Source organism: Leptodactylus fuscus, chromosome 5 (assembly GCF_031893055.1).
Source record: "Leptodactylus fuscus isolate aLepFus1 chromosome 5, aLepFus1.hap2, whole genome shotgun sequence".
Lineage (NCBI taxonomy): Eukaryota > Metazoa > Chordata > Amphibia > Anura > Leptodactylidae > Leptodactylus > Leptodactylus fuscus.
Window position 1 is genome coordinate 243,763 of NC_134269.1, and position 27,310 is coordinate 271,072.

A 27,310-nucleotide genomic window follows, 5' to 3' on the forward strand; every position below is an offset into this window, starting at 1 on the left:
GGCCCCTGCACACAGTATTATCCCCCATAGTGGCCCCTGCACACAGTATTATGTCCCATAGTGGCCCCTGCACACAGTATTATGTCCCATAGTGGCCCCTGTACACAGTATTATGTCCCATAGTGGCCCCTGCACACAGTATTATCCCCATAGTGGCCCCTGTACACAGTATTATGTCCCATAGTGGCCCCTGCACACAGTATTATCCCCCATAGTGGCCCCTGCACACAGTATTATGTCCCATAGTGGCCCCTGTACACAGTATTATACCCCATAGTGGCCCCTGCACACAGTATTATCCCCCATAGTGGCCCCTGCACACAGTATTATGTCCCCATAGTGGCCCCTGCACACAGTATTATAGCCAATAGTGGCCCCTGCACACAGTATTATGTCCCATAGTGGCCCCTGCACACAGTATTATGTCCCATAGTGGCCCCTGCACACAGTATTATCCCCCATAGTGGCCCCTGCACACAGTATTATGTCCCATAGTGGCCCCTGCACACAGTATTATGTCCCATAGTGGCCCCTGCACACAGTATTATTCCTCATAGTGGCCCCTGCACACAGTATTATGTCCCATAGTGGCCCCTGCACACAGTATTATGTCCCATAGTGGCCCCTGCACACAGTATTATGTCCCATAGTGGCCCCTGCACACAGTATTATCCCCCATAGTGGCCCCTGCACACAGTATTATGTCCCATAGTGGCCCCTGCACACAGTATTATGTCCCCATAGTGGCCCCTGCACACAGTATTATAGCCAATAGTGGCCCCTGCACACAGTATTATGTCCCATAGTGGCCCCTGCACACAGTATTATGTCCCATAGTGGCCCCTGCACACAGTATTATCCCCCATAGTGGCCCCTGCACACAGTATTATGTCCCATAGTGGCCCCTGCACACAGTATTATGTCCCATAGTGGCCCCTGTACACAGTATTATGTCCCATAGTGGCCCCTGCACACCGTATTATGTCCCATAGTGGCCCCTGCACACAGTATTATTTACTGATGCCCTCTCATGGTTATATGTGGGGTCGCTTCCCCTAAATCCCTCCCGTGCGCTCCAAATCAATGGGGGTGGGGGGAGTCATCACGGATCTCTCTGCATTGTGTATCCATAATGGCGCCATCCTCCTGTCCCATACAGCTATGGGGGTGTTGCCATGTGGACAGACAGCACAGGAGGCCATGGAGGGGCTGCCTAATAATGGGGTGTCCACAGGCGACCCCTCATCTACCTGTGCTGCGCTCTGTCATATGTGATGGGTTTTCCAGTTACCGCCATGTGAACAGCGACGTATAATAATAATACATTTTATTTATATAGCGCCAACATATTCGGCAGCACTGTACAATTTGTAGGGTTCAGATACAGACATACATAACAAAGAAAGTCACTTCACACAATGGGACTGAGGGCCCTGCTCAAAAGAGCTTACAATCTATGAGGTAGAGGGGGTGACACAAGAGGTAGCAGGGGCGGCATTGCTTATACAGGGGTCAGACACTTCTGTAATAGAGGTGACTGTCATTACACAAATAATACTGAATGAGCAGTCACTAGTGGTGACGTATCTCAAAGAGAGACAAGAGGTAAACTGCAGAGTAATATGAGCGCGAGTCACATCACCAGAAGACGCACAAAATCTACGGAATATACCCCCAAGTAGTGAAAACACAAGACCCCCGGCCACCGCCCAATACACGAAGGTCAAACCTTATGTAAAAAACGTAACCGCGCCCAGAGGGAACAGACGTCACAGCAAACATGGCGGCCACAGATATGTCCCACAGGGGGCGCTAATGGGGGGTTTGTGGACGGTCCTGGGCGAGGCCAGACACATCTGTAACAGTCCCCAAAAATACGGACAGTGCAGAGGGGAAACGGGCGCCAAGAAACCCCGCCCAAAGTGGGAGGTCGTGTCCTGATATGGCGCTAACAAGATGAGAGCTGTGTTCTGATTGGTTGTGATGAAAGCTGTGCTCTGATTGGTTGTGATGTGAGCTGTGTTCTGATTGGTTGTGATGAGAGCTGTGCTCTGATTGGTTGCTGTGTAGGACTAGCTGGGGGATTATTAACCCTCTCCTACCACACAGCTCTGCCGGTTTGTCAGTGCGGTATTCTCTGGCTTTCGACTGCCAAATCGCAGTAAAAAAACGCAAAAACAGAAAAAAAAAGCCGCATCTTCTGTGTGTCCGGAGCCGCGTGTAGCCGCTGCCGGTGATGTCCGGTCTTTGCCGCCCTCTAGTGGTTGCGCGGCAGATCGTCAGTTTGTAGCAGACATCAGGGCTCTGGTCCCGCCGCTTGTACACGCATGCGCTCTTTTCATGTTGGATAACGCGTTTTACACCTGCGCAGTAAGCTCCTGTCGTGAGGATTTCATCCCGAGCATGCGCAGTGTGAATTGCCGGGTGGTTTGGAAGGACCGAGAGACGGGAGAGAAGAACCGGCATGCAGGAGAAGAAACCGTCAGGTGAGACCGGGAGCGGCAGTGAAGGGGTTACTGAGCGAGCCTCAGGGCGGAGACCCGGCCCCGGGGTTATAGGAGACACAAGAGTCACGTGAGGGGTCAGAGGTCAGCAATAATAACGTCACGTGATCAGTAGTGTATCTAAGCCCCTCATGTGTGATACAGGGAGAGAAACAAAGCTCATTACAGTGCACGTCATGTCCTCAGCTGTGTATCTAATCCTATCCTGTGTGATACTGTCTGCTGTATCTAATCCTATCCTGTGTGGTACTGTCTGCTGTATCTAATCCCTCCTGTGTGATACTCTGCTGTATCTAATCCCTCCTGTGTGATACTGTCTGCTGTATCTAATCCTATCCTGTGTGATACTGTCTGCTGTATCTAATCCCTCCTGTGTGATACTGTCTGCTGTATCTAATCCTATCCTGTGTGATACTGTCTGCTGTATCTAATCCTACCCTGTGTGATACTGTCTGCTGTATCTAATCCTATCCTGTGTGATACTGTCTGCTGTATCTAATCATATCCTGTGTGATACACTCTGCTGTATCTAATCCTACCCTGTGTAATACTGTCTGCTGTATCTAATCCTATCCTGTGTGGTACTGTCTGCTGTATCTAATCCTATCCTGTGTCACACTCTGCTGTATCTAATCCTCACCTGTGTGATACTGTCTGCTGTATCTAATCCCTCCTGTGTGATACTGTCTGCTGTATCTAATCCCTCCTGTGTGGTACTGTCTGCTGTATCTAATCCTATCCTGTGTGGTACTGTCTGCTGTATCTAATCCCTCCTGTGTGATACTGTCTGCTGTATCTAATCCCTCCTGTGTGATACTGTCTGCTGTATCTAATCCTATCCTGTGTGGTACTGTCTGCTGTATCTAATCCCTCCTGTGTGCTACTAATCCTATCCTGTGTGATACTGTCTGCTGTATCTAATCCTATCCTGTGTGATACTGTCTGCTGTATCTAATCATATCTTGTGTGATACTGTCTGCTGTATCTAATCCTATCCTGTGTGATACTGTCTGCTGTATCTAATCCCTCCTGTGTGCTACTGTCTGCTGTATCTAATCCCTCCTGTGTGCTACTAATCCTATCCTGTGTGATACTGTCTGCTGTATCTAATCCTATCCTGTGTGATACTGTCTGCTGTATCTAATCCTATCCTGTGTGATAATGTGCTGTATCTAATCCGATCCTGTGTGATACTGTGCTGTATCTAATCCTATCCTGTGTGATACTGTATACTGAGCTGTATCTAATCCCTCCTGTGTGCTACTGTCTGCTGTATCTAATCCTATCCTGTGTGATACTGTCTGCTGTATCTAATCCTATCCTGTGTGATACTGTCTGCTGTATCTAATCCCTCCTGTGTGATACTCTCTGCTGTATCTAATCCTTCCTGTGTGATACTGTCTGCTGTATCTAATCCTACCCTGTGTGATACTGTCTGCTGTATCTAATCCTATCCTGTGTGGTACTGTCTCCTGTATCTAATCCCTCCTGTGTGATTCTGTCTGCTGTATCTAATCTCTCCTGTCTGGTAGTGTCTGCTGTATCTAATCCCTCCTGTGTTGTACTCTCTGCTGTATCTAATCCCTCCTGTGTGATACTGTCTGCTGTATCTAATCCCTCCTGTGTGCTACTGTCTGCTGTATCTAATCCTATCCTGTGTAATACTGTCTGCTGTATTTAATCCTATCCTGTGTGATACTGTGCTGTATCTAATCCTATCCTGTGTGATACTGTGCTGTATCTAATCCGATCCTGTGTGATACTGTGCTGTATCTAATCCTATCCTGTGTGATACTGAGCTGTATCTAATCCCTCCTGTGTGCTACTGTCTGCTGTATCTAATCCTATCGTGTGTGATACTGTCTGCTGTATCTAATCCCTCCTGTGTGGTACTGTCTGCTGTATCTAATCTCTCCTGTGTGGTACTGTCTGCTGTATCTAATCCCTCCTGTGTGGTACTGTCTGCTGTATCTAATCCCTCCTGTGTTGTACTCTCTGCTGTATCTAATCCCTCCTGTGTGATACTCTCTGCTGTATCTAATCCCTCCTGTGTGATACTGTCTGCTGTATCTAATCCCTCCTGTGTTGTGCTCTCTGCTGTATCTAATCCCTCCTGTGTGTTACTCTCTGCTGTATCTAATCCCTCCTGTGTGTTACTCTCTGCTGTATCTAATCCCTCCTGTGTTGTGCTCTCTGCTGTATCTAATCCCTCCTGTGTGATACTGTCTGCTGTATCTAATCCCTCCTCTGTGATACTGTCTGCTGTATCTAATCCTCTCCTGTGTGATACTGTCTGCTGTGTCTAATCCCTCCTGTGTGATACTGTCTGCTGTATCTAATCCTCTCCTGTGTGATACTGTCTGCTGTATCTAATCCCTCCTGTGTGATACTGTCTGCTGTATCTAATCCTGTCCTGTGTTGTACTCTCTGCTGTATCTAATCCCTCCTGTGTTGTGCTCTCTGCTGTATCTAATCCCTCCTGTGTGTTACTCTCTGCTGTATCTAATCCCTCCTGTGTGGTACTCTCTGCTGTATCTAATCCCTCCTGTGTGGTGCTCTCTGCTGTATCTAATCTCTCCTGTGTGATACTCTGCTGTATCTAATCCCTCCTGTGTGATACTGTCTGCTGTATCTAATCCTATCCTGTGTGATACTGTCTGCTGTATCTAATCCTCACCTGTGTGATACTGTCTGCTGTATCTAATCCCTCCTGTATGGTACTCTCTGCTGTATCTAATCCCTCCTGTGTGATACTGTCTGCTGTATCTAATCCTGTCCTGTGTTGTACTCTCTGCTGTATCTAATCCCTCCTGTGTTGTACTCTCTGCTGTATCTAATCCCTCCTGTGTGGTGCTCTCTGCTGTATCTAATCCCTCCTGTGTGGTACTGTCTGCTGTATCTAATCCCTCCTGTGTGGTACTCTCTGATGTATCTAATCCCTCCTGTGTGGTGCTCTCTGCTGTATCTAATCCCTCCTGTATGGTACTCTCTGCTGTATCTAATCCCTCCTGTATGGTACTCTCTGCTGTATCTAATCCCTCCTGTGTGGTGCTCTCTGCTATATCTAATCCCTCCTGTGTGGTTCTCTCTGCTGTATCTAATCCCTCCTGTGTGGTACTCTCTCCTGTATCTAATCCCTCCTGTGTGGTGCTCTCTGCTGTATCTAATCCCTCCTGTGTGGTACTCTCTGCTGTATCTAATCCCTCCTGTGTGGTACTCTCTGCTGTATCTAATCCTGTCCTGTGTGTTACTCTCTGCTGTATCTAATCCCTCCTGTGTGGTACTCTCTGCTGTATCTAATCCCTCCTGTGTGGTACTCTCTGCTGTATCTAATCCCTCCTGTGTGTTGCTCTCTGCTGTATCTAATCCCTCTTGTGTTATACTCTCTGCTGTATCTAATCCCTCCTGTGTGTTGCTCTCTGCTGTATCTAATCCCTCTTGTGTTATACTCTCTGCTATATCTAATCCCTCCTGTGTGGTGCTCTCTGCTGTATCTAATCCCTCCTGTCCCCTCAGTCCGCTCTAATGACCCCTCTCAGCGGAGGGTCTTAGATACGGCCACCCGGCAGCGCCGCCTGTGCCGTCAGTTGGAGGCTTTGGAGAAGGACAATTTCCAGGACGATCCGCACAACAACCTCCCCCAGCTCAAGAGACTGCCCCAGTTTGATGACGAGAACGAGACAGGTCAGTGATGGGGAGGGGCCTGTGTAGTGGGCGTGGTCTGGATTACTGTGGGGGTGTGGTCTGTATTACTGTGGGGGAGTGGTCTGTATTACTGTGGGGGTGTGGTCTGTATTACTGTGGGGGTGTGGTCTGTATTACTGTGGGGGAGTGGTCTGTATTACTGTGGGGGTGTGGTCTGTATTACTGTGGGGGAGTGGTCGGTATTACTGTGGGGGTGTGGTCTGTATTACTGTGGGGGTGTGGTCTGTATTACTGTGGGGGTGTGGTCTGTATTACTGTGGGGGTGTGGTCTGTATTACTGTGGGGGTGTGGTCTGTATTACTGTGGGGGAGTTGTCTGTATTACTGTGGGGGAGTGGTCGGTATTACTGTGGGGGTGTGGTCTGTATTACTGTGGGGGTGTGGTCTGTATTACTGTGGGGGTGTGGTCTGTATTACTGTGGGGGAGTGGTCTGTATTACTGTGGGGGTGTGGTCTGTATTACTGTGGGGGAGTGGTCTGTATTACTGTGGGGGAGTGGTCTGTATTACTGTGGGGGTGTGGTCTGTATTACTCTGGGGTGTGGTCTGTATTACTGTGGGGGAGTGGTCTGTATTACTGTGGGGGTGTGGTCTGTATTACTGTGGGGGTGTGGTCTGTATTACTCTGGGGTGTGGTCTGTATTACTGTGGGGGAGTGGTCTGTATTACTGTGGGGGTGTGGTCTGTATTACTGTGGGGGAGTGGTCTGTATTACTGTGGGGGAGTGGTCTGTATTACTGTGGGGGTGTGGTCTGTATTACTGTGGGGGTGTGGTCTGTATTACTGTGGGGGTGTGGTCTGTATTACTGTGGGGGAGTGGTCTGTATTACTGTGGGGGAGTGGTCTGTATTACTGTGGGGGTGTGGTCTGTATTACTGTGGGGGTGTGGTCTGTATTACTCTGGGGTGTGGTCTGTATTACTGTGGGGGAGTGGTCTGTATTACTGTGGGGGTGTGGTCTGTATTACTGTGGGGTGTGGTCTGTATTACTGTGGGGGTGTGGTCTGTATTACTGTGGGGGAGTGGTCTGTATTACTGTGGGGGTGTGGTCTGTATTACTGTGGGGGTGTGGTCTGTATTACTGTGGGGGTGTGGTCTGTATTACTGTGGGGGAGTGGTCTGTATTACTGTGGGGGTGTGGTCTGTATTACTGTGGGGGAGTGGTCTGTATTACTGTGGGGGTGTGGTCTGTATTACTGTGGGGGAGTGGTCTGTATTACTGTGGGGTGTGGTCTGTATTACTGTGGGGGTGTGGTCTGTATTACTCTGGGGTGTGGTCTGTATTACTGTGGGGGAGTGGTCTGTATTACTGTGGGGGAGTGGTCTGTATTACTGTGGGGGAGTGGTCTGTATTACTGTGGGGGTGTGGTCTGTATTACTGTGGGGGTGTGGTCGGTATTACTGTGGGGGTGTGGTCTGTATTACTGTGGGGGTGTGGTCTGTATTACTGTGGGGGTGTGGTCGGTATTACTGTGGGGGAGTGGTCTGTATTACTGTGTGGGTGTGGTCTGTATTGCTCTGAGGGTGTGGTCTATTTATCTGGGGGTGTGGTCGGTATTACTCTTGGGTGTGGTCTGGCTGGTTGTCATGGTCACTGTGAGGAGATCACTGCTGCCCCCGGTGCTGGAGGGAGGAATAACAACACCCCATTTATCTTATAGGGAAGAAGAAGAAGAAGACGCGAGGAGATCACTTCAAGCTGAGATTCCGCAAGAACTTCCAGGCCCTACTAGAGGAGCAGGTGGGTCACCATGTCACCCTGTAGGGGGCGGGGCATGTTCCTAGCTCCTCCTCTCTATCCCCTGCAGGGGGCGGGGTGGGCTCATAGCTCCTCCTCTGTATCACCCTGCAGGGGGCAGGGCAGGCTGATAGCTCCTCCTCTCTATCCCCTGCAGGGGGCGGGGCATGCTCCTAGCTCCTCCTCTCTATCCCCACCCTGCAGGGGGTGGGGCAGGCTCCTAGCTCCACCCCTGTATCACCCTGCAGGGGGCGGGGCATGTTCCTAGTTCCTCCTCTCTATCCCCTGCAGGGGGCGGGGCATGCTCCTAGCTCCTCCTCTCTAACCCCTGCAGAGGGCGGGGCATGTTCCTAGTTCCTCCTCTCTATCCCCTGCAGGGGGCGGGGCATGCTCCTAGCTCCTCCTCTCTAACCCCTGCAGAGGGCGGGGCAGTCTATCTTTGACATATCCCCTCTCTTCCAGAACCTGAGCACCTCGGAGGGCCCCAACTACCTGACCGCTTGTGCCCCTCCCTCCAACTTCCCTCAGCGTCACTTCTGCTCTGTGTGCGGCTTCCCCTCCCACTACTGCTGTGTGTCCTGCGGGGCGCGCTATTGCTGTGTGAAGTGTCTGGGGACGCACCAGGAGACCAGGTCAGGAAGCTCCGCCCTCATCCCCTATGTCTCCTCCCATTTGGCTGCTCCGCCCTCTTAACCCCTTCTTGTCTGTTGTTTCAGGTGTCTGAAGTGGACGGTGTGACGCTCTGCAGAGCTGTAAATTCTGTAAATAGGAAGATTTGTAAGAATATTTTATTTACTGCTGAATAAACATTTCTACCAGGAGGAGGAGTCTGCAGTGTTTATTGTACAAGGAGGAGGAGTCTGCAGTATATTGTACGAGGAGGAGTCTGCAGTATTTATTGTACAAGGAGGAGGAGTCTGCAATATATATTGTACAGGGAGGAGGGGGACACGGCTGCAGTATATATTGTACAGGACGAGGGGGATGCGGCTGCAGTATATATTGTACAGGAGGAGGGGGATGCGGCTGCAGTATATATTGTACAGGAGGAGGGGGATGCGGCTGCAGTATATATTGTACAGGAGGAGGGGGGATGCGGCTGCAGTATATATTGTACAGGAGGAGGAGGGATGCGGCTGCAGTATATATTGTACAGGAGGAGGGGGATGCGGCTGCAGTATATATTGTACTGGAGGAGGGGGGATGCGGCTGCAGTATATATTGTACAGGAGGAGGGGGGATGCGGCTGCAGAATATATTGTACAGGAGGAGGGGGGATGCGGCTGCAGTATATATTGTACAGGAGGAGGGGGGATGCGGCTGCAGTATATATTGTACAGGAGGAGGGGGGATGCGGCTGCAGTATATATTGTACTGGAGGAGGGGGGATGCGGCTGCATCTATATATTGTACAGGAGGAGGGGGGATGCGGCTGCAGTATATATTGTACAGAGAGGAGGGGGGAAGCGGCTGCAATATATATTGTACAGGAGGAGGAGGATGCGGCTGCAGTATATATTGTACAGGAGGAGGGGGGATGCGGCTGCAGTATATATTGTACCGGAGATGGGGGGATGCGGCTGCAGTATATATTGTACAGGGAGGAGGGGGATGCGGCAGTAGTATATATTGTACAGGGAGGAGGGGGATACGGCTGCAGTATATATTGTACAGGAGGAGGGGGGATGCGGCTGCAGTATATATTGTACAGGAGGAGGGGGATACGGCTGCAGTATATATTGTACGGGGAGGAGGGGGATGCGGCTGCAGTATATATTGTACAGGGAGGAGGGGGGATGCGGCTGCAGTATATATTGTACAGGAGGAGGGGGGATGCGGCTGGGATGCGGCTGCAGTATATATTGTACAGGAGGAGGGGGGATGCGGCTGCAGTATATATTGTACAGGAGGAGGGGGGATGCGGCTGCAGTATATATTGTACAGGAGGAGAGGGATGCGGCTGCAGTATATATTGTACTGGAGGAGGGGGGATGCGGCTGCAGTATATATTGTACAGGAGGAGGGGGGATGCGGCTGCAGTATATATTGTACAGAGAGGAGGGGGGATGCGGCTGCAATATATATTGTACAGGGAGGAGGGGTATACAGCTGCAGTATATATTGTACAGGAGGAGAGGGATGCGGCTGCAGTATATATTGTACAGGAGGAGAGGGATGCGGCTGCAGTATATATTGTACCGGAGATGGGGGGATGCGGCTGCAGTATATATTGTTCCGGAGGAGGGGGGATGCGGCTGCAGTATATATTGTACAGGAGGAGGGGGATGCGGCTGCAGTATATATTGTACAGGGAGGAGGGGGATGCGGCTGCAGTATATATTGTACAGGGAGGAGGGGGATGCGGCTGCAGTATATATTGTACAGGTGGAGTCTGCAGTATATATTGTACAGGGAGGAGGGGGATGCGGCTGCAGTATGTATTGTACAGGGAGGAGGGCGATGCGGCTGCAGTATGTATTGTACAGGAGGAGGGGGATGCGGCTGCAGTATATATTGTACAGGAGGAGGGGGGATGCGGCTGCAGTATATATTGTACAGGAGGAGGGGGGATGCGGCTGCAGTATATATTGTACAGGAGGAGGGGGGATGCGGCTGCAGTATATATTGTACAGGAGGAGAGGGATGCGGCTGCAGTATATATTGTACTGGAGGAGGGGGGATGCGGCTGCAGTATATATTGTACAGGAGGAGGGGGGATGCGGCTGCAGTATATATTGTACAGAGAGGAGGGGGGATGCGGCTGCAATATATATTGTACAGGGAGGAGGGGTATACAGCTGCAGTATATATTGTACAGGAGGAGAGGGATGCGGCTGCAGTATATATTGTACAGGAGGAGAGGGATGCGGCTGCAGTATATATTGTACCGGAGATGGGGGGATGCGGCTGCAGTATATATTGTACCGGAGGAGGGGGGATGCGGCTGCAGTATATATTGTACAGGAGGAGGGGGATGCGGCTGCAGTATATATTGTACAGGGAGGAGGGGGATGCGGCTGCAGTATATATTGTACAGGGAGGAGGGGGATGCGGCTGCAGTATATATTGTACAGGTGGAGTCTGCAGTATATATTGTACAGGGAGGAGGGGGATGCGGCTGCAGTATGTATTGTACAGGGAGGAGGGGGATGCGGCTGCAGTATGTATTGTACAGGAGGAGGGGGATGCGGCTGCAGTATATATTGTACAGGAGGAGGGGGGATGCGGCTGCAGTATATATTGTACAGGAGGAGAGGGATGCGGCTGCAGTATATATTGTACAGGAGGAGGGGGGATGCAGCTGCAGTATATATTGTACAGGAGGAGGGGGGATGCGGCTGCAGTATATATTGTACAGGAGGAGGGGGATGCGGCTGCCGTATTTATTGTACAGGGAGGAGGAGTCTGCAGTATTGTACAGGGAGGAGGAGTCTGCAGTATTTATTGTACAAGGAGGAGGAGTCTGCAATATATATTGTACAGGGAGGAGGGGGACACGGCTGCAGTATATGTTGTACAGGAGGAGGGGGATGCGGCTGCAGTATATATATTGTACAGGAGGAGGAGGGATGCGACTGCAGTATATATTGTACAGGAGGAGGGGGATGTGGCTGCAGTATATATTGTACAGGAGGAGGGGGGATGCGGCTGCACTATATATTGTACAGGGAGGAGGGGTATGCGGCTGCAGTATATATTGTACAGGAGGAGGGGGGATGCGGCTGCAGTATATATTGTACAGGAGGAGGGGGATGCGGCTGCAGTATATATTGTACAGGAGGAGGGGGATACGGCTGCAGTATATATTGTACGGGGAGGAGGGGGATGCGGCTGCAGTATATATTGTACAGCGAGGAGGGGTATACAGCTGCAGTATATATTGTACAGGAGGAGAGGGATGCGGCTGCAGTATATATTGTACAGGAGGAGGGGGGATGCGGCTGCAGTATATATTGTACAGGAGGAGGGGGGATGCGGCTGCAGTATATATTGTACAGAGAGGAGGGGGGATGCGGCTGCAATATATATTGTACAGGGAGGAGGGGTATACAGCTGCAGTATATATTGTACAGGAGGAGAGGGATGCGGCTGCATTATATATTGTACAGGAGGAGGGGGGATGCAGCTGCAGTATATATTGTACAGGAGGAGGGGGGATGCGGCTGCAGTATATATTGTACAGGAGGAGGGGGATGCGGCTGCAGTATATATTGTACAGGAGGAGGGGGGATGCGGCTGCAGTATATATTGTACAGGAGGAGGGGGGATGTGGCTGCAGTATATATTGTACAGGGAGGAGGGGGAGGCGGCTGCAGTATATATTGTACAGGAGGAGGGGGCATGCGGCTGCAGTATATATTGTACAGGAGGAGGGGGATGCAGCTGCAGTATATATTGTACAGGAGGAGGGGGATGCGGCTGCAGTATATATTGTACAGGAGGAGGGGGGATGCGGCTGCAGTATATATTGTACAGGAGGAGAGGGATGCGGCTGCAGTATATATTGTACAGGAGGAGAGGGATGCGGCTGCAGTATATATTGTACAGGAGGAGGGGGGATGCAGCTGCAGTATATATTGTACAGGAGGAGGGGGGATGCGGCTGCAGTATATATTGTACAGGAGGAGGGGGATGCAGCTGCAGTATATATTGTACAGGAGGAGGGGGACGCGGCTGCAGTATATATTGTACAGGGAGGAGGGGGATGCGGCTGCAGTATATATTGTACGGGGAGGAGGGGGATACGGCTGCAGTATATATTGTACAGGAGGAGGGGGGGATGCGGCTGCAGTATATATTGTACAGGAGGAGGGGGATGCGGCTGCAGTATATATTGTACAGGGAGGAGGGGGATGCGGCTGCAGTATATATTGTACAGGAGGAGGGGGATGCGGCTGCAGTATACATTGTACAGGAGGAGGGGGGATGCGGCTGCAGTATATATTGTACAGGAGGAGGGGGGATTCGGCTGCAGTATATATTGTACAGGGAGGAGGGGGATGCGGCTGCAGTATATATTGTACAGGAGGAGGGGGATGCGGCTGCAGTGTATATTGTACAGGGAGGAGGGGGATGCGGCTGTAGTATATATTGTACAGGAGGAGGGGGGATGCGGCTGCAGTATATATTGTACAGGGAGGAGGGGGATGCGGCTGTAGTATATATTGTACAGGAGGAGGGGGGATGCGGCTGCAGTATATATTGTACAGGAGGAGGGGGGATGCGGCTGCAGTATATATTGTACAGGGAGGAGGGGGATGTGGCTGTAGTATATACTGTACAGGAGGAGGGGGATGCGGCTGCAGTATATATTGTACAGGAGGAGGGGGGATGCGGCTGCAGTATATATTGTACAGGAGGAGGGGGATGCGGCTGCAGTATATATTGTACAGGGAGGAGGGGGATGCGGCTGTAGTATATATTGTACAGGAGGAGGGGGGATGCGGCTGCAGTATATATTGTACAGGGAGGAGGGGGATGCGGCTGTAGTATATATTGTACAGGAGAAGGGGGGATGCGGCTGCAGTATATATTGTACAGGAGGAGGGGGGATGCGGCTGCAGTATATATTGTACAGGGAGGAGGGGGATGTGGCTGTAGTATATACTGTACAGGAGGAGGGGGATGCGGCTGCAGTATATATTGTACAGGAGGAGGGGGGATGCGGCTGCAGTATATATTGTACAGGAGGAGGGGGATGCGGCTGCAGTATACATTGTACAGGAGGAGGGGGTTCGGCTGCAGTATATATTGTACAGGGAGGAGGGGGATGCGGCTGCAGTATATATTGTACAGGGAGGAGGGGGATGCGGCTGCAGTATATATTGTACAGGGAGGAGGGGGGATGCGGCTGCAGTATATATTGTACAGGAGGAGGGGGGATGCGGCTGCAGTATATATTGTACAGGAGGAGGGGGATGCGGCTGCAGTATATATTGTACAGGAGGAGGGGGGATGCAGCTGCAGCATATATTGTACAGGAGGAGGGGGGATGCGGCTGCAGTATATATTGTACAGGAGGAGGGGGGATGTGGCTGCAGTATATATTGTACAGGGAGGAGGGGGGATGCGGCTGCAATATATGTTGTACAGGAGGAGGGGGGATGCGGCTGCAGTATAGTACAGGAGGAGGGGGGATGCGGCTGCAGTATATATTGTACAGGAGGAGGGGGGGATGCGGCTGCAGTATATATTGTACAGGGAGGAGGGGGGATGCGGCTGCAGTATATATTGTACAGGAGGAGGGGGGATGCGGCTGCAGTATATATTGTACAGGAGGAGGGGGGGATGCGGCTGCAGTATATATTGTACAGGAGGAGGGGGGGATGCGGCTGCAGTATATATTGTACAGGAGGAGGGGGGATGCGGCTGCAGTATATATTGTACAGGGAGGAGGGGGATGCGGCTGCAGTATATATTGTACAGGAGGAGGGGGATGCGGCTGTAGTATATATTGTACAGGAGAAGGGGGGATGCGGCTGCAGTATATATTGTACAGGAGGAGGGGGGATGCGGCTGCAGTATATATTGTACAGGGAGGAGGGGGATGCGGCTGTAGTATATACTGTACAGGAGGAGGGGGATGCGGCTGCAGTATACATTGTACAGGAGGAGGGGGGATGCGGCTGCAGTATATATTGTACAGGAGGAGGGGGGATTCGGCTGCAGTATATATTGTACAGGGAGGAGGGGGATGCGGCTGCAGTATATATTGTACAGGAGGAGGGGGATGCGGCTGCAGTGTATATTGTACAGGGAGGAGGGGGATGCGGCTGTAGTATATATTGTACAGGAGGAGGGGGGATGCGGCTGCAGTATATATTGTACAGGGAGGAGGGGGATGCGGCTGTAGTATATATTGTACAGGAGGAGGGGGGATGCGGCTGCAGTATATATTGTACAGGAGGAGGGGGGATGCGGCTGCAGTATATATTGTACAGGGAGGAGGGGGATGTGGCTGTAGTATATACTGTACAGGAGGAGGGGGATGCGGCTGCAGTATATATTGTACAGGAGGAGGGGGGATGCGGCTGCAGTATATATTGTACAGGAGGAGGGGGATGCGGCTGCAGTATATATTGTACAGGGAGGAGGGGGATGCGGCTGTAGTATATATTGTACAGGAGGAGGGGGGATGCGGCTGCAGTATATATTGTACAGGGAGGAGGGGGATGCGGCTGTAGTATATATTGTACAGGAGAAGGGGGGATGCGGCTGCAGTATATATTGTACAGGAGGAGGGGGGATGCGGCTGCAGTATATATTGTACAGGGAGGAGGGGGATGTGGCTGTAGTATATACTGTACAGGAGGAGGGGGATGCGGCTGCAGTATATATTGTACAGGAGGAGGGGGGATGCGGCTGCAGTATATATTGTACAGGAGGAGGGGGATGCGGCTGCAGTATACATTGTACAGGAGGAGGGGGTTCGGCTGCAGTATATATTGTACAGGGAGGAGGGGGATGCGGCTGCAGTATATATTGTACAGGGAGGAGGGGGATGCGGCTGCAGTATATATTGTACAGGGAGGAGGGGGGATGCGGCTGCAGTATATATTGTACAGGAGGAGGGGGGATGCGGCTGCAGTATATATTGTACAGGAGGAGGGGGATGCGGCTGCAGTATATATTGTACAGGAGGAGGGGGGATGCAGCTGCAGCATATATTGTACAGGAGGAGGGGGGATGCGGCTGCAGTATATATTGTACAGGAGGAGGGGGGATGTGGCTGCAGTATATATTGTACAGGGAGGAGGGGGGATGCGGCTGCAATATATGTTGTACAGGAGGAGGGGGGATGCGGCTGCAGTATAGTACAGGAGGAGGGGGGATGCGGCTGCAGTATATATTGTACAGGAGGAGGGGGGGATGCGGCTGCAGTATATATTGTACAGGGAGGAGGGGGGATGCGGCTGCAGTATATATTGTACAGGAGGAGGGGGGATGCGGCTGCAGTATATATTGTACAGGAGGAGGGGGGGATGCGGCTGCAGTATATATTGTACAGGAGGAGGGGGGGATGCGGCTGCAGTATATATTGTACAGGAGGAGGGGGGATGCGGCTGCAGTATATATTGTACAGGGAGGAGGGGGATGCGGCTGCAGTATATATTGTACAGGAGGAGGGGGATGCGGCTGTAGTATATATTGTACAGGAGAAGGGGGGATGCGGCTGCAGTATATATTGTACAGGAGGAGGGGGGATGCGGCTGCAGTATATATTGTACAGGGAGGAGGGGGATGCGGCTGTAGTATATACTGTACAGGAGGAGGGGGATGCGGCTGCAGTATATATTGTACAGGAGGAGGGGGGATGCGGCTGCAGTATATATTGTACAGGAGGAGGGGGATGCGGCTGCAGTATACATTGTACAGGAGGAGGGGGATGCGGCTGCAGTATATATTGTACAGGGAGGAGGGGGATGCGGCTGCAGTATATATTGTACAGGGAGGAGGGGGGATGCGGCTGCAGTATATATTGTACAGGAGGAGGGGGGATGCGGCTGCAGTATATATTGTACAGGAGGAGGGGGATGCGGCTGCAGTATATATTGTACAGGAGGAGGGGGGATGCAGCTGCAGTATATATTGTACAGGAGGAGGGGGGATGCGGCTGCAGTATATATTGTACAGGAGGAGGGGGGATGTGGCTGCAGTATATATTGTACAGGGAGGAGGGGGGATGCGGCTGCAGTATATATTGTACAGGAGGAGGGGGGATGCGGCTGCAGTATATATTGTACAGGAGGAGGGGGGGATGCGGCTGCAGTATATATTGTACAGGGAGGAGGGGGGATGCGGCTGCAGTATATATTGTACAGGAGAAGGGGGGATGCGGCTGCAGTATATATTGTACAGGAGGAGGGGGGGATGCGGCTGCAGTATATATTGTACAGGAGGAGGGGGGGATGCGGCTGCAGTATATATTGTACAGGAGGAGGGGGGATGCGGCTGCAGTATATATTGTACAGGGAGGAGGGGGATGCGGCTGCAGTATATATTGTACAGGAGGAGGGGGATGCGGCTGTAGTATATATTGTACAGGAGAAGGGGGGATGCGGCTGCAGTATATATTGTACAGGAGGAGGGGGGATGCGGCTGCAGTATATATTGTACAGGGAGGAGGGGGATGTGGCTGTAGTATATACTGTACAGGAGGAGGGGGATGCGGCTGCAGTATATATTGTACAGGAGGAGGGGGGATGCGGCTGCAGTATATATTGTACAGGAGGAGGGGGGATGCGGCTGCAGTATATATTGTACAGGGAGGAGGGGGATGCGGCTGCAGTATATATTGTACAGGGAGGAGGGGGATGCGGCTGCAGTATATATTGTACAGGGAGGAGGGGGATGCGGCTGCAGTATATATTGTACAGGGAGGAGGGGGGATGCGGCTGCAGTATACATTGTACAGGAGGAGGGGGATGCGGCTGCAATATATATTGTACTAAGTCCCTTTTTGGGTGGCGTTAGTTCTTCATGGATACCTGTAGGTGCGGTGAGCCCAGAATTTCTCAGCCAGATCTGTGCATGACCCCGACAATCACCCGTTTCACCTCCTGGTTCCTTAAGCTGTATATGAGAGGATTCAGCATTGGTATCATGACCGAGTAGAAGACCGAGACCACCTTGTCTTGTTTTCCAAAGTCTGAGGCAGGAGGACGTAGGTAGATGAAGAAGACTGTTCCGTAGAAGATGGAGACACATGTGAGATGGGAAGAACATGTACTGAAGGCCTTCCTCCGACCCTCTGTAGACTTCATCCTCAGAATGGAGGAGATTATTAGAGAGTACGAGACCAAGACCGTCACCATAGAGCCGATGCCACAAGAACACGTGAAGAAGATGGTCACCATTTCACATAGAAGAGTGCGAGAGCAAGACAGCTTGAGTAGTGGTGGGATGTCGCAGTAGAAGTGCTCCAGAAGGTTCGGCCCGCAGAATCGCAGGTGGAATATACAACTGGTTTGCACTGTTGACTGCAAGAAGCCAATGGATGAGGTGAGGAGAACCAGAGCCAGACATTTCCTCCTGGTCATTATTGAGATGTAATGGAGAGGATGACAGATGGCGACATAGCGGTCGTATGACATACTGGAGAGCAGGAGAGCTTCAGTGACTGCCAGGCCGGCAAAGAAGAAGAGCTGCAAGGCACAACCATGGAATGAGATAGACTTCATCTTGGAAAGCAGGTTGAAGAGCATCTTGGGGGTCACCACTGAGGAGTAGCAGAGGTCAACTATGGAGAGATAAGACAAGAAGTAGTACATGGGACCATGGAGGCTGGCGGTGCCATGCACAATAGCCACCATGCCAACGTTACCCATGACAGTTACTGTGTAGACCACCAAGAAGAGCATGAAGAGGACCGGGACGAGCTTCTCATTATCTGTTAGTCCTGTAAACAGGAATAACATCACTTGTGTCCGGTTGGCGACTTCCATTGACCTCTGTAAGGATGGAAATGACAAATCAGATCTGTCCATGTGTGGGGCTTAGCATTGTGATGGGTCAGGTCACTTGGGTGACTCTCAGCTGAGTGGGCGACGTGTTGGGTGACTATTGGATGAAGTGACTGAACAAAAGAAAACTCTAATCCCATCAATATTTGCCCCTTGGTGGAGGAGCCTGGAAGTGATGATCCGCCCCCCAGATATAGCCCTGATCTCATCATCATCCAGTCTGTCTGGGGTGACATGGAGAGACAGAAGGTGTGGATGGTGGGTCAGGGGTCTTTTTCCTGTGTTGAGTTGGAGACTCTTTCCTGTGTGGGTGTTGGGTCAGGGGTCTCTTTCCCGTGTAGGTATTGGGTTAGGGACTCTTTCCTTTGTGGGTGTTGGTTTGGGGTCTCTTTCCTGTGTAGGTGTTGGGTTCGGGACTCTTACCAGTGTGGGTGGTGGGTCGAGAGTCTCTTTCCTGTGTGGGTATTGAGTCAGGGGTCTCTTTCCTGTGTAGGTGTTGGTTTGGGGACTCTTACCAGTGTAGGTGTTGGGTCAGGGGTCTCTTTCCTGTGTGGGTGTTGGGTTGGGATCTCTTTCCTGTGTGGGTGTTGGGTTGGGGTCTCTTACCTGTGTGGGTGTTGGGTTGGGGTCTCCTGTGTGGGTGTTGGGTTGGGGTCTCTTTCCTGTGTGGGTGTTGGGTTGGGGTCTCTTACCTGTGTGGGTGTTAGGTTGGGGTCTCTTACCTGTGTGGGTGTTGGGTTGGGGTCTCTTTCCTGTGTGGGTGTTGGGTTGGGATCTCTTTCCTGTGTGGGTGTTGGGTTGGGGTCTCTTACCTGTGTGGGTGTTGGGTTGGGGTCTCCTGTGTGGGTGTTGGGTTGGGGTCTCTTTCCTGTGTGGGTGTTGGGTTGGGGTCTCTTACCTGTGTGGGTGTTAGGTTGGGGTCTCTTTCCTGTGTGGGTGTTGGGTTGGGGTCTCTTTCCTGTGTGGGTGTTGGGTTGGGATCTCTTTCCTGTGTGGGTGTTGGGTTGGGGTCTCTTTCCTGTGTGGGTGTTGGGTTGGGATCTCTTACCAGTGTGGGTGTTGGGTTGGGGTCTCTTACCTGTGTGGGTGTTGGGTTGGGGTCTCCTGTGTGGGTGTTGGGTTGGGGTCTCTTTCCTGTGTGGGTGTTGGGTTGGGGTCTCTTACCTGTGTGGGTGTTAGGTTGGGGTCTCTTACCTGTGTGGGTGTTGGGTCAGGGGTCTCTTTCCTGTGTGGGTGTTGGGTTGGGGTCTCTTTCCTGTGTGGGTGTTGGGTTGGGGTCTCTTCCCTGTGTGGGTGTTGGGTTGGGATCTCTTCCCTGTGTGGGTGTTGGGTTGGGATCTCTTTCCTGTGTGGGTGTTGGGTTGGGGTCTCTTACCTGTGTGGGTGTTGGGTTGGGGTCTCCTGTGTGGGTGTTGGGTTGGGGTCTCTTTCCTGTGTGGGTGTTGGGTTGGGGTCTCTTACCTGTGTGGGTGTTGGGTTGGGGTCTCTTTCCTGTGTGGGTGTTGGGTTGGGATCTCTTTCCTGTGTGGGTGTTGGGTTGGGGTCTCTTACCTGTGTGGGTGTTGGGTTGGGGTCTCCTGTGTGGGTGTTGGGTTGGGGTCTCTTTCCTGTGTGGGTGTTGGGTTGGGGTCTCTTACCTGTGTGGGTGTTAGGTTGGGGTCTCTTTCCTGTGTGGGTGTTGGGTTGGGGTCTCTTTCCTGTGTGGGTGTTGGGTTGGGATCTCTTACCAGTGTGGGTGTTGGGTTGGGGTCTCTTACCTGTGTGGGTGTTGGGTTGGGGTCTCCTGTGTGGGTGTTGGGTTGGGGTCTCTTTCCTGTGTGGGTGTTGGGTTGGGGTCTCTTACCTGTGTGGGTGTTAGGTTGGGGTCTCTTACCTGTGTGGGTGTTGGGTCAGGGGTCTCTTTCCTGTGTGGGTGTTGGGTTGGGGTCTCTTTCCTGTGTGGGTGTTGGGTTGGGGTCTCTTCCCTGTGTGGGTGTTGGGTTGGGATCTCTTTCCTGTGTGGGTGTTGGGTTGGGGTCTCTTACCTGTGTGGGTGTTGGGTTGGGGTCTCCTGTGTGGGTGTTGGGTTGGGGTCTCTTTCCTGTGTGGGTGTTGGGTTGGGGTCTCTTACCTGTGTGGGTGTTGGGTTGGGATCTCTTTCCTGTGTGGGTGTTGGGTTGGGGTCTCTTACCTGTGTGGGTGTTGGGTCAGGGGTCTCCTGTGTGGGTGTTGGGTTGGGGTCTCTTTCCTGTGTGGGTGTTGGGTCAGGGGTCTCTTTCCTGTGTGGGTGTTGGGTCAGGGGTCTCTTTCCTGTGTGGGTGTTGGGTTGGGGTCTCTTACCTGTGTGGGTGTTGGGTTGGGGTCTCTTTCCTGTGTGGGTGTTGGGTTGGGGTCTCTTTCCTGTGTGGGTGTTGGGTTGGGGTCTCTTTCCTGTGTGGGTGTTGGGTTGGGGTCTCTTACCTGTGTGGGTGTTGGGTTGGGGTCTCTTACCTGTGTGGGTGTTGGGTCAGGGGTCTCCTGTGTGGGTGTTGGGTTGGGGTCTCTTTCCTGTGTGGGTGTTGGGTTGGGGTCTCTTTCCTGTGTGGGTGTTGGGTTGGGGTCTCTTTCCTGTGTGGGTGTTGGGTTGGGGTCTCTTACCTGTGTGGGTGTTGGGTTGGGGTCTCTTACCTGTGTGGGTGTTGGGTTGGGGTCTCTTTCCTGTGTGGGTGTTGGGTTGGGGTCTCTTTCCTGTGTGGGTGTTGGGTTGGGGTCTCTTACCTGTGTGGGTGTTAGGTTGGGGTCTCTTACCTGTGTGGGTGTTGGGTCAGGGGTCTCCTGTGTGGGTGTTGGGTCAGGGGTCTCTTTCCTGTGTGGGTGTTGGGTTGGGGTCTCTTTCCTGTGTGGGTGTTGGGTCAGGGGTCTCCTGTGTGGGTGTTGGGTCAGGGGTCTCTTTCCTGTGTGGGTGTTGGGTTGGGGTCTCTTTCCTGTGTGGGTGTTGGGTCAGGGGTCTCTTTCCTGTGTGGGTGTTGGGTCAGGGGTCTCCTGTGTGGGTGTTGGGTCAGGGGTCTCCTGTGTGGGTGTTGGGTCAGGGGTCTCCTGTGTGGGTGTTGGGTTGGGGTCTCTTTCCTGTGTGGGTGTTGGGTTGGGGGTCTCTTTCCTGTGTGGGTGTTGGGTCAGGGGTCTCTTTCCTGTGTGGGTGTTGGGTCAGGGGTCTCCTGTGTGGGTGTTGGGTCAGGGGTCTCCTGTGTGGGTGTTGGGTCAGGGGTCTCCTGTGTGGGTGTTGGGTCAGGGGTCTCCTGTGTGGGTGTTGGGTTGGGGTCTCTTTCCTGTGTGGGTGTTGGGTCAGGGGTCTCTTTCCTGTGTGGGTGTTGGGTTGGGGTCTCTTTCCTGTGTGGGTGTTGGGTCAGGGGTCTCTTTCCTGTGTGGGTGTTGGGTCAGGGGTCTCCTGTGTGGGTGTTGGGTCAGGGGTCTCCTGTGTGGGTGTTGGGTCAGGGGTCTCCTGTGTGGGTGTTGGGTTGGGGTCTCTTTCCTGTGTGGGTGTTGGGTTGGGGGTCTCTTTCCTGTGTGGGTGTTGGGTCAGGGGTCTCTTTCCTGTGTGGGTGTTGGGTCAGGGGTCTCCTGTGTGGGTGTTGGGTCAGGGGTCTCCTGTGTGGGTGTTGGGTCAGGGGTCTCCTGTGTGGGTGTTGGGTCAGGGGTCTCCTGTGTGGGTGTTGGGTCAGGGGTCTCCTGTGTAGGTGTTGGGTCAGGGGTCTCCTGTGTGGGTGTTGGGTCAGGGGTCTCCTGTGTGGGTGTTGGGTTGGGGTCTCTTTCCTGTGTGGGTGTTGGGTTGGGTTGGGTCAGGGGTCTCTTACCTGTGTGCTTCTTACGTGTGTGACACAGACTCATGACATCCGGGTCCTCTTCACCTGCTATCCCTGTAATCCCTGGGTTCCTTATAGTAGTCAGGCCCCCGGGGAGGGGGAAGGGGGATATTCTTCTGTCTCTCGTTAATTGCCATAAATTACAGATAATTATAAACAAGCCAATTATCCCGGCTGACGAGCTTCAGCGTCTCTGGTTATTATTTTTAATAGATTTTTTTATTATTAGAAGTTAACAAGAAAAAAATTGACTTCATTTATTTGCATAAGAGAATAAGAGAATACCCCGATGTGTCATCTCCTTCCATGGAAAAAGTAAGTGCCCCCCGGCTATAAACCGTGATATTCGGCCATCGGCAGCCACGACCTCCAACAGACATTTCTTGACTTCCTCCCTCCTCTTTGGGGTTCACTTCCAGTTGTGATGGTTTCTCTGATAAGAACACAGGGGTCGGGCGCCTCCATCTTGATGTTATGTGCGCCCTTATCTGTGATGGTCAGCCCTTGCACCATGACCTGGGTACTGGCACTGGACAGTGGTGGTCTCGTCGTGGCTCCCCTGTGTAGAGATCACTTACATACTTCTCTCTAATGGAAGTCTTCTGCACTGTGACCCGAGTAGTGGTAAGACTGTTTGTAGTTCCCAAAGTGTAAGTTTGGGTTTCCTTGAAGTGTCTTCTGACTTCCTTGGCTCTGAACTTTCCCTCGTGGACAGTGGTGGCCTCTACCTTCTACTAGCACATCTAGATATCACATGTACCCTGACCTCGAATGGTCACCCCCTGAACTATGGCCTGTTTAGTGGTGACAGCTTCCTGTAATGCCCAAGATGAAGTTCTGGGCTCCTTAGAGATGTCTTGTGTTGTGTTACATTCTACCTGGTCACTTGTGGTCTCTTTTTGGCACTTTCCCATGTAGATGTCATGTGTGGCCCCCTCTCTAATGGTCACCTCCTGCACTGTGACCTCTGCAGGGGTTTTCTGTACTGTAGGCCTTGTAATGAAGTTCTGTCTTCTTAAAGACGTCTTCCACCATCTTCTGGCTGGTCCTCCTGGAATGGCCTGGTCTGGAGTCTTCTCTATAGTAGATGGTTCACAGATCTTTCAGGTCTATAAATCCTTCTCATTGTTATCTAGAACCTTCCATGTGAAGCATCGGAGGCCTCTGTCATATCCCGGCCTGAAGATACCAGAAAACTAAACGAGAACTTAGCAGTGTGGTGAAACCGGAAAGGGGAATACAAGCGCTCTTATAAGATCCAGTGTCTCCTGTTCCGAAAGCAGAAGGTTGATCTCCACCTTGTGAACAAGGGGCAAAGATGAGCCCGTGTGACCTCTCCACTAAAGGGTCTCTAAAGGAGTGTTGTACAGTCACAGTGGGGAGACCATTCATTGTGGAATGGGATTTATCTTACATTGTATGCTGGAGTTGCGTCAAAATAACTTTGTTCTCCCCCCTATTTACTATAGTGAAGTCAGTCAGTGATGGTTTAGGTCACATCACCTGAGGGTCATAACCAGGCCGGAGCCTTCAGGTCCATCATCAATTACTGACAGATCAGTTATGGGTATTTTTAACTGCTGGCCAACCCCTTTAAGACTGACAGCGCTAACCCTGGCCTTAGCCCTTTTGCACCAAATTTGTTTCTTAACCCTTCCTATCCTTCTGCTGGCAGAGCCCTACGAGGCTTATTTTTTGCAGGACAGCTTGTACTTCACTGTGCGGCTTCACGTTCCCGATATTCTGCAGATCGGTACAATCTCGGGGATCCCGGACTTAGAAAGGTAACTTTGTGATGTCCCCCTATGTGGAGCTGTGTAAGGCGTCTCTTGTCTTCCTTGATACCATTTTTTCAGTAGGATAATGCTCGCCCCCGCACACAAGGTATTCCTAGGAATGTCTCCATCAGATTACAACACTTCCTGGTCCTGCTCGGTCACCAGATTTATCATCTATCCACCATGGGGACCAGCTGGGACGTCGGCGACCTACAAGTGTGCAGGGTCTACAGCCCACAGGATACAGTACAGAGCCTGTATATACTTCCATGTCCTGCTGTATCTCATCTTGTATACAGATGCCAACAGGGTCCTAGAGCCTCCGCCCGATTGTCCAGTGTCCCCAATAACCTCCTATGTAATATTGTCATCCCCTCCATAGTCATCGTCGCACTGAGGAGACTCGCCAAGACAACGACCGATTCTGGGGCCGGATTTAATTCTTAATGCTATTCCTTTAATCTGGAGCTTCAGTCAGAATTATAGTAAACCAGAATCCCAAAGCAGCCCCAAAAACACGTGAGAATACCCCAGAGGTGATATTTCTGACTCTGTCCCACCAGAGCTCTATAGATTGTAAAACTGCTTATTGCCAGAAATCCTGACAACGTCTTAAAATACAGGAGTGAGCGTCTCTGGGCCGGGGTCAAATGTTATTATTTGGAAACCATCAACAAGCAGGTTGGTATGTGTCGCTGTATCTCATTATTGCTTCCTTAACTGTAGGAGATTCACTCGAAAGAGACCCCGAATATTCTGTAACAACTCTCACTAGGACGAAGCAACGTGAACGAAACACCGTGCGATGTGCTCCTTAGTATGTGTGGCCTCAAACAAGCCGGGGTCCCTGTGTCGGGGTGATGAGTTGGCGCCTGACAGCTATCACAATGTTTTACCTCCATTTCCAACTTCCAGGAGGGCACTCCCCGTACACCTTCACTCCGTCACTCGACCTCTCCTACAGTATTAAGCAGCGTCTTCGTGATGTGAACCTATTTGGTGGTTTTCGTGTCGTATCCCCAAAGAGTGTTGTTCCTGGATCCCATTTCACGCCAGGACCTGCGGTCACCAATAAACCTTTGGGACACCCAGCACAGGAATCTGCGATCGCTTATTCAACATGTCAGAGGGCAAAATTGCATATTGTATCACCACCAAAACGTGTTCAATGCTCCTGATACTGCGGAGCACATTGCGGGTTGCTTTGTCCTGGCCAGAGTTATTACAGAATATTGGGTGAATCTCCCTGTATAATCGGGCAGGCTCATTGACACATTCAGATCCAGGGATCGGGATCTGTACGACTTACATGGAGTGTCAATAGGGATGGTGTCCCATATCTACGGGTTATACATTAGTGGGGCTGCATTGACCAAAGCCATAAATCCATCCAGTTCAACCATTGGAGGTAAGAGGCTGAATATGAAGGGTCGAGTGTGGATGAGTGGTCTTCTTCCAATTGACAAGTTTTCCAGTTCTCTCTACTACCACCATGAGGACCTTCTTCACCTCCTGGTTTCTTACACTGTAGATAAGTGGATTCAGCATAGGCATCATCACTGTATAGAAGACCGAGGCCACCTTGTCCCGTTTACCAAAGTCACTGGTGGGAGATCGTAGATAGACAAAGAAGACCGAGCCGAACAAGATGAAGACTGATGTGAGATGGGCAGAACATGTAGTGAAGGCCTTCCGCCTGCCCTCAGCTGACTTCATGTGCAGGATGGAATAGACAATGAATATATACGAGACCAAGATGGTCAAGAAGGATCCGATGCTACACGTTGAAATGATGAAAATGGTCACCATATTGCAGGTGAAGGTATCCGAGCAGGACAGTCTGAGCAGAGGAGAAACATCACAATAGAAGTGCTCTATATGGTTGGATCCACAGAACTCTAGACTAAACATACAGCTAGTCTGAGCCAATGACTGCAAGAAGCCAACAGTGAAGGAGAAGAGGACGAGACACCAACATTTCTTCTTGGTCATTATGAAGATGTAATGGAGAGGGTGGCAGATAGCCACATACCGGTCATAGGACATGCTGGAGAGAAGAATAGCTTCAGTAGCTGCCATGGCAGCAAAGAAGAAGAATTGTAGCGCACAACCAATAAATGAGATGGTCTTCTTTATGGATAGAAGGTCCACAAGCATGTTGGGAGTTATAACTGATGAGCAGGTGAGGTCCACCATGGAGAGGAAACACAAGAAGAAGTACATAGGAGTGTGGAGCTTAGAGGTTTGCAGGACAAGAACCACCATACCAATGTTACCTACTAATGTCACCAAGTAGACCATCAAGAAGAACACGAAAAGAATCGGAGCCAGAATTACACCATCGGTGATTCCTGAAAACAAAAACATGTCTATGTGTGTCTTGTTTGCGGTTTCCATCCTGCATCGGGTTCCTGTAAGGAGTAGATAGATAGAGGTTGTAAATATCTAAATCTCTTAAGAGGCCCCCAACCTTGTCTTGTCTGAAGGCCACACTGTCAGGTTGTATCACTCCCAAGAACCACATCCATGTCCCAAGTTAGAAAATTCTCAGAAAATTAAAACATTGTGGAAAAGTTCAATATTGTAGACAACACAAAACACCTTCCAAGGTTTCCGCAACCCTGACGGTCCCTCAGTTTTCCCTCAGTCTCAGTTCTGCCAAGGTGGCTGCCAACACTGTAGCTATCCGTCGTACGGTCTGGATTAGTTTCTGGAACACTGAGGCCGCCTCCAAGAAGGCAGTTGTAGCTCTCCCCTTTTCCCGGGATGAACGAGGCCAGCTTTTTAGGGAGGGTTTAGAGAAGCTTACCTCTGAGGCCAGGGTCAGTAAGGGTGAAGGAAAGGGTCAGTTCACACAGATTTTTTTGGCGAGGATTTTGATGCTGAATCCACCTCAAAATCGGCCTCCAAATAAAGCCTCCCAATAGAGTGAATTTCTATCACCCATTGACATCTGCGATGCTTACCTCCACCTTACCTTGATGGCGTCCCTCATGGCCATCCTCTGTTCCAGTGGAGTTGCTGGGATTCACACCTGGTTGACCTCCTTGTCAAAGCTCCCTCCATGATGGACAACGTCTCCAGCTTGCAGATCACCTTGGACCTCCTCCTTCAGTTTGGCTGGCTCATCAACAAGGATAAGTCCTGTCTTGTGCCGTATCAGTGCATGGAATTTCTGGGAATGATTCTCGACACCCACCAGAGCAAGATCCTCCTCCCAGAGCCCAAGATTCTGGTCCTTCGGTCCAGTGTGACTTGCCTTCAGAGAAACTGTTCTTGTTATTTTCGGTTGTGCATGGGGGTCCTG

General features: G+C 51.4%; 3 protein-coding genes across 3 annotated transcripts; 1 reads left to right on the forward strand and 2 right to left on the reverse strand.

The window, feature by feature from the left end:
* Positions 1–2,388: 2,388 nt before the first annotated feature.
* Positions 2,389–8,757, forward strand: LOC142204643 (zinc finger HIT domain-containing protein 1-like). Its single transcript, XM_075275950.1, has 5 exons — positions 2,389–2,486; positions 6,021–6,188; positions 7,868–7,947; positions 8,407–8,576; positions 8,661–8,757. Exons 1-5 carry the CDS (start codon positions 2,465–2,467, stop codon positions 8,680–8,682), a joined length of 462 nt encoding a protein of 153 aa, XP_075132051.1. The 5' UTR covers positions 2,389–2,464; the 3' UTR covers positions 8,683–8,757.
* An 8,639-nt stretch (positions 8,758–17,396) lies between these two features.
* Positions 17,397–18,432, reverse strand: LOC142204644 (olfactory receptor 5AP2-like). The gene has a single exon (XM_075275951.1). It carries the CDS (start codon positions 18,429–18,431, stop codon positions 17,460–17,462), a length of 972 nt encoding a protein of 323 aa, XP_075132052.1. The 5' UTR covers position 18,432; the 3' UTR covers positions 17,397–17,459.
* Positions 18,433–25,398: 6,966 nt separating this feature from the next.
* LOC142204200 (olfactory receptor 5AR1-like) lies at positions 25,399–26,400 on the reverse strand. The gene has a single exon (XM_075275511.1). The coding sequence runs from the start codon at positions 26,398–26,400 to the stop codon at positions 25,399–25,401; it is 1,002 nt and encodes a 333-aa protein (XP_075131612.1).
* Between the last annotated feature and the right edge of the window lie 910 nt (positions 26,401–27,310).